General features: G+C 44.4%; 1 protein-coding gene across 1 annotated transcript in view; it reads right to left on the bottom strand.

Annotated features, from left to right (window-relative positions):
- TRPC3 (transient receptor potential cation channel subfamily C member 3) overlaps positions 1-7,784 on the bottom strand; it is an 80,090-nt gene that overhangs the window by 33,611 nt on the left and 38,695 nt on the right. Inside the window, exon 5 of the mRNA XM_027853770.1 lies at positions 2,654-2,870. Coding sequence (XP_027709571.1) covers positions 2,654-2,870 — 217 coding nt within the window. The remainder of the gene's footprint in view (positions 1-2,653; positions 2,871-7,784) is intronic.

The raw sequence follows: 7,784 nt of genomic DNA on the forward strand, positions 1-7,784 counted from the left end.
CTTGCGTGTACTTTCTTGAGTATGTGTTTTATTCACCTTACCAACCACCCAAGAGAGATTAAGCTCCCTGAGGGTAGGCACGGCTAAATTTCTGTTTTCAAATCTCTTGTATCTTGAACAGTGCCTGACCCACAGTAGGCACCTGATAAATGTCTGCTGAATGGAGGGCATTGGGTTTAATGAAGGTGCTGAATGCCATATTTCTATCTCTAGTCAATCAATCCATCAACAAGCATGGGTCTACTCTCTGTGGAATGTCGCTAACTGTTCACTGAGTGATCTGTGACTCTTCACATGAACCATTCTGCCTTCAGCTGCACCATCTGTGTTGGCTAAGCCGGATCGAAGTCGTTCTGCCTTCTGTGTGGCGGAAGAGGCGGCTAAATGGTCCAGTAGACAGCACATCACATATGGAGGCAGAAGGTGTGTGTTCCAACCCCAGTTCTGCCACTTACCATCTGGGTGAGCTTGGAGAAGTTACTTCACTGCTTGGTGCCTCAGTTTCTTCATCTGTAAAATGAGGGCATGGAACTGGATGGTCTCAGCTCCATTGGCTGTATTTTTTAGTCTTTGGGAACCCCTTGGGTTTCCCCTGTGATAACAGCTGGCTTTTAAAATGCTTTTAGTTGAGGACTCACAAAAGTTCTGCCATGACCCCTTTAAAAGCAAGTCTGGTTTATTATTAAGGCTAATCTTTGTCAACCTCACGACTCCTCCCCTCCACAGGTGAGAGATGTCAAAGTTCCTTGGTGTCTAATGATCCACTGTCTTGTTTCAATTTCCATTTGCTAAGAAGAAAAGGCATAATAGAATTCCTCTTTCATCACTGCAAGCCCATGTAAACTGGTTTGACTGGTACATGGCATTCCTGTAGCTATGGAGCAAGTGAGCCAGAGACCAGGCACTGCCCCCTCCCAAGTCACCCGTTTGCTGTGTGGGGCACACTTAGAGTTAAGCTCCCTGACTCGGTGCCTCTCATTCCTCATTCCTTTTAAACAACTCTGAAAATACTCAGGTACCAGTGCTCCAGACTACCCTCGCTGCCTTGCCTCACCAATAACTATTAGTGCCATGCCAGCTCTTTACCTAAAACTGTATACGTTTGAGCCTTGAAAGCTTGGGACCTAGGACTGCAGAATGTTGCTTGTTTGTGTATGTCTGAGTAACTCGTCTGCTGGAGAGCTGGGGAGGAGCAGGGCTCTTCCCCACTGGCACCTGTCTCCTGCTCATGACTGCCATCCTGGTGTGGCAGTATCACTCTTGGGGAACAGCTGCCTCCTCTTTTTCCCCTCAATCATCAAAAGACCTGGTTCTCCCACACTGCTTGGACTTCTGCCTAAACATAAATCATCTCTCCAAGCAAACCGGAGGAGTCCAAGTAGAGGAGGGTTTCTGGGGAAAAACACAAACTAGCAAAAAGCCCTACCAAGCCTCTGACACTGAGGAAACCTTCCTAATAAACAACATTTCTACAAAGCACGCCAGGTGAAGAGCTCACAATCTCTTAGGGTCAAGGGGCTGCTTAACCCCCAGAAGCTGACAATTACAGTTAGTCCGTCTACACACAGTCAGACCTTTACAGAACAGGATTCAGGCTTCAGAAATAAGTGGCTGACTTTGGACTCAGACATTTTCCCTTTGGCTGGTGAGGCAAACCTTAACCTTTAAAGGGGGAAAATTGTCTGGCCTGGGAGTTAGCCAATCAGCTTTTATTATGCATTTACAGCGTGCTGGGCCCTTTGCTAAGCACTGGGTTACTAAGAAGGGCAAGTCCCTGCCCTCAAGGAGCTCACATCCTAATGAGGGAGACTCCGTCTAAATCACTAGTCACATAGAAAGTCTATGCAGACTAAGTGAAACTGGAGGGAATGAGAATAGCCTCCTGCAGAAGGCGGCTTTGAGCTAAGTCTTGAAGGGAGCCAGGGTAACTAAGAGACGGAGGTGAAGAGGAAGAGCATTTCAGGCAGAGGGCACAGCCAGTGCAAAGGCATGGAGCTGGGGAATGTCTACTTGCTTATCTTTGTATTCATAGTCCTAGCTCAGTCCTCTGAGGCACACAGTAGGAGTTTTTAAAGGCTTGTCACATTGAATAGCGGTGAATAAGTGGTAGGCAGTGTGGTATTGTGGGAGATGGAGTGGGATGTTTGCCAATGAACCTCGGCACATATGGAAGGGGATAAGGTATTAGAAGGCTGGGAAAGTAGGAAGGAGTCAGGTTAGGAAGGGCATTGCAAGCTGAACAAAGAATTTGTATTCAGTCCTGGAGGTAACAAGGAGCCAATGACGTTCACTGAGCAGGGGGTAATATGGTCAGACCTACACGTTAGGAAAATCACCCCGGCAGCTGAGGGGAAAGTGGACTGGTGTCTCCACAGATGCTCATTAGCTGGGTGAATCCTAACCTCTTGGTGACTTGGCTTCCCTATCTGCAAAATAGAGGATCACCCGTAGTGGCCTCTAAATCTATGATCCAATGATCTCCCCTCTCCACAAATCACTGGCATCGTTGCCCTTACAGAGTTGGACCCAGTTTCTAAAGGTGGGGACAATTATTTTCCACAGAAATCCATAGCAAATGAAGTAGATACTTGGTCCTCCCCTCATAACTTCCTAAGGCAGAGACACTCGAATGAATGGAGAATCACTCACTTACCGAGGACCCAGACCATGATTAACATCTCAGTCCAGGTGAACTGGGTTGTTTTCACCCTGAAGATCTGCTTTGGGTAGTCGATGACCGTGATGTTTGGGAGCGTTGTGATGCCCTCGAACCTGTCCGAGGCGTTAAATACCAGCAGGCACAGGAAAATGATGAAGGAAGCAGCGTGGGCCACAAACTTCATGAATGGGCTTCGGAGGATTTTTCCAAGCTACCACATGCAAGACAGAAATTTTTTTTAAATTTCACTTGAGAAAACCTGGCTCCCACTTACAGAAGACATTCCATGGGGCAAGAAGAGCTGAGAAATGTAGGGTTGCTAATTTTTGTATTCATAGGCCTTGCCCAGTCCCTGGCACACAGCAGGAGTTGTTAAAGGCCTGTTGCATCAGAGGAGAATAATTCATTGATAAGCAGCGTGGCATGGTGGATAGAGTGCTGGACTGGGGGTGGGGTCCAAAGACCTGGCTTCAGGTGCTCCCTCAGAAGCTTACCGGCTTCATGAATGTTATCACATTTGACCCTCACCACAATCCTGGGAGGTTGGTGCTGTTATTATCCCTCTTCCACAGTTAAGGAAACTGAGGCAGATAGAGGTTAAGTGACCTGCCCAGGGTCACATAACTAGTAAGTGTCTGAGGCAGGATTTGAACTCGGGTCTTCCTGGCTCCACCACCCTTTGCACCATGGTGCCCTTGGCAGCCTCTAACAGACAAGGGAGACCAGGCTGGGGCAGCACAGGAAGCAGCAGCTACCGTATCAGGCCACATCCCTAGGACGTCTCTGCTTGGCCTTTTAAAACTCACTGCCCTTTTTCAGACCTTGGGTCCCTCTATATGAAAGGACACGAAAGGGTGATGTTCACAACGACAACAACATGACAACAGGAAGACCGAGGATGATCTGGAGTCAGAAGACGTAGGTTTGAATCTCAGCTCAGTTACTGCCTATCAGCGTGACCCTGGGCAAGTCCCTTCCTTCTCTGAACTTGTTCCTCCCTATAAAATGAGGGGATTAGAATGTCTCTGAGGTCCCTTCCAATCCTAATTCTATCATCATGAGATCCCAATATTCATAGCTATCATTTTATAATGTTTTAAAGTTTTCAAAGAGCTTATCTCCTTTGAATATCACCACAACCTTTGAGATAAAGTAGGTGCTATTATTAACCCTATTTTATAGATGAGTAAAATGAGGCTGAGAGTAAAGTGATTTGCCTAGGGTCACATAGCTAAGTGTCTACAAGTCTTATTATGTCCATCTTACAGATGAGAAGACTGAGGCTCAGGGGGGTTCAGTTACTTGCCCATGTTCATGCAGCTAGTAAGTTCAATGATATGGTAGGGTCCCTTCTAGCTCAAAATCTTGATTGTATGAAACACCTGCAAATGCACTTCGGGATAGAGAATGGAATAATCAGTTGACTGCTGCGCCTATCACAATAGAAGATTACCATGAAGAGTTGATTTCTTAAAAGTCTAGGAGGAGAAGTACTGCCCTCACCCCCATTCTTAGGATATGATCTCTTCCTGGTTGGCCACCAATGTCAGCTCTCCCAGTTTTTAGGGCAGTGCCCCCACAAGGTAAGTGCTTAATAAATGTTCATCGATTGGTTGCTCCAATGCTGAGGACGCCTGCATCACAAAGGGACTGTAAAAATCCCCCAGCAGACTAAAAATAACTTCTAATTCAGTTCCACAACATTTACTTAGCACTTCTTTTTGGAACTTAGGAAACGAAGATTCAGCTGCAGCTCCTAAAACTCCCAAATCAAGTTCTAATGAGTATCTGCATAATGTTCAATCACTGGCTCGATGGTTAAGAAAATACCAGAAAATTGTGGCAGAAGCTGGTCTGCTGTCCTCTCGCAGGATATTATAACTAGTCATAATAGCTAACACTGACATAGTACCTTCGAGTGTGCAAAGTGGTTTATAAGTATTACTTGTAAGTAAAAGTATTACTTCATTTGTCCACCATAACCCTGTGATGTAGGTGCCGCTATGGTTCCCTTTTTACAGATAAGGAAACTGAGTCTGAGATAGGTGAAGGAACTTGTCTAGGGTCATACAGCTACCAAGTGTCTGAGGCAAGATTTGAACCCACGTCTTCTTTGACTCTGAAGCTCGTCTCCTATCTATTATGACACCGAACTGCTGATCTCTGGCTCACCTCTAGGAAGGAAACAAGCATTTATTAAACACTTCTGTGTGCTTGTGCCTAGCATTGTGCTGGGACATTCTCAGTATATAACTAGGCCATTCTCAAAAAGCTTCTATGAGAAAGAAAACAATAAGAAACTAAGGCTAGCTCGGAATCAGGATAAAACATATGCCTCTTTATCTTGTCCTTTCCTGAGCTTCCTCCTTCCTCCCAGCCCTGTTACAAGAATCTCTCTTTCTTGCAACTATTTCACATTTACCTACTTGTGTTCCTGTTGTATCCATCCCATCCCAGTAGAATGTAAGCTCTTTGACAGCAGGCATTTTTTTAAAATTTTATATCTGCAGCACAGTCCTGTAGGCATTATAGATGTTTAATAAAGGTTTACTAAATTGAACTACCCCAATAAAGGGGAAAAAAGGTATGGTGTGTAATTCACAGAAGAGTCAAATTTATTCTAATGGAGAGTCAAATCTGGGAAAATGGAAACAGGATCATAGAGTTAGAACTTCAAGGGGCCTTAGAAGCCAGCAAGGTTCACTCCCTCATTTTACAGATGAGGAAACTGAGGCACATAAAAACTAAATGACTTTCCAGGATCACATACCTAAATTAAGTACCTAAACCAGGATTGGAACTGAGGTATTCCCAGGGATAGGCTGGAGACAGCTCATACTGGCTGAGCTGATTGTTAAATTTCTAGTGTGAGCATTTAAATCTCAGAAATGGCAAATGCCGCAAATCAGGACTTGATTTACCATTTTGTTGATTGTATAGGCTTAAGAAAGTGATGGATAAAATGTTCATAAAGCAGATCAAACTTAAAAGTGAGTCATAGGGACATATTTTCCTGGAGAGCTGGTTGTTAAACATTTACCAGCATACCCCTTGGTCTTCTTGATTACAGTTCGTATACTCTACTTGCTATGCTCTCTCATGAAAATACCTTGATACTTAAGCTTATAATTATATGAAGGTTTCTTCTGAACCTTCAAAACCTCATATCATGAAGTATTCTAAAAGTTCCACATGTCAGTGATTTTTTTCAGAAGATATCAGGGCATGCTGAGGAAGAAGTCACAAATAATGTGCCCCTGCCCCTGCCCAAGACGTAGGAACACTTGCTGGATTTTCTTTTTTTTTTCCAAGTAAATTCCACATTCTACTTCCTAGGACTTCCCTTCTCCCCATCCCCTCTTTTACCAAAAAAAAAAAAAAAAAGAAAGCAAAGATAGGAAAAGAAAAGGGTTTTATTCTTTATCTGACCTTAATAACTACTGAGGCTGATATAAGCACCTAGGTGGTACAATGGATACAGCCCTGGGCCTGGAGTCAGGAAGACCAGAATTCAAATCCAGTCTCAGACACTAGCTGTGTGACCCTGGGAATGTCACCTCACCTCTGTTTGCCTATTTCCTCAACTATAAAATAGGGATCATAAGAGCACCTATGTCCCAGGGCTATTGTGAGGATTAAATGAGATATATTTATAAAGTGTTCTGAAAACTTTAAAGGTTCATATAAATGTTAGTTATCATCATCATCATCATCATCATCATCATCATTTAGAGCTAGAAGGGACCTGTACAGACTACCACGTCCAACCCTCTCATTTTACAGATAGGGAAACTGAGGCCAGGGGCAGTGGAGTGGCTTGTACAGGGTCACACAGCTAGTAAGTTGCTGATGCTGGATTCAAATTCTTCCTAACCCCAAGTTTATGGCTCTATCCACTACCCCATGTTGAAAGCCTCATCCTCCGAGGCTCAGTTCAGGTGTTCCCTCTTCACCTCCCCAGGCCCCTCATCTCTCCCTCAAACTTTCCCTAAGTCCTTTCTTTAAAGTTTGCCCTATCATTCCCTACCTTGTATGAGGCTTTTCTGTATCTATGTAGGAGACATACAATTCTAAGACAGATGCTATGTTTGGGTCACCTTTGCATCCCCAGACTGGCTTAATAAATCTTTGCTCAGTTTCAATGAATTAAACCAGATGAAAAAGAGCTTTAAATGTTTGGTTTTTTGTCAAAAATAGAAATGGCAAGCAACCTAAAAATAGCCCATTCTTTGAGATAAATTACACAGACAATTGGAAAGCAAGATGAAATGAAAGGAGAGCTTAGGAATACTCTCCCAGAGGTGTGGTTTCCCGGGAGCAGGAAGGGGGCTCAGGTTTCACCAAAGGGAAACAAGGGGTCTAGAAAGAATGACTATCAGGGCAAGTTACTTCCCTCTGGGAGTGCCATTGACCTATTTGGCCTGAAATACCCACTGATCCTAATGAAACCAGAGGTTTGGATGTCGAAACAGAAGTGAGCTCTCCAGGCCAGTTCCTGACCTCCCTCTGGGTGGTCATCATTTATTACCTTCTTGCATACCCTGCCTGTATGATCAGCATGCCCTCCCTAGGCTTGTCAGAGACCCTTCAGTGCAACCAGACTTGGGTATATCCAGCCTTGCATGTCTTTGCCAAGTGCCCATCTGATGTTGGTGCAGCCATGGCATTATCTCCTCTCTGGGTCATTCTCCCAGCCTGCTTTCCTTCCTTCCTAAATGGCTAATGTAGAAATTTGTTTTCCATTACTATACATATCTGTAATAGGTTCTGGTTTTTTCTTGACTTCTCATCTGGGAGGGGAGGGAGAGGGAGGGAGGGAGGGAGGAGGGGAAGGAGGAAGAGAGGGAGGGAGGGAGAGAGGGAGGGAGGGAGGGAGGGAGAGAGAGAGAGAGAGAGAGAGAGAGAGAGAGAGAGAGAGAGAGAGAATGAGAATGAATTTGGAACTGAAAATAAAAGAATAAAAAGTTTCTGTGCTTTGAAAAATAAAGAAATAAAAAGAAAGCAGACCAAAAACAAACAAACAAACAAACCAGTGAATGGGATAGAGAAGATAATACTCAATTGCAGGAAGCCTGCTTCACACACACACACACACACACACACACACACACACACACACACACAC

Source organism: Vombatus ursinus, unplaced genomic scaffold (genome assembly GCF_900497805.2).
Source record: "Vombatus ursinus unplaced genomic scaffold, bare-nosed wombat genome assembly UNPS02010193.1, whole genome shotgun sequence".
NCBI classification, from domain to species: domain Eukaryota; kingdom Metazoa; phylum Chordata; class Mammalia; order Diprotodontia; family Vombatidae; genus Vombatus; species Vombatus ursinus.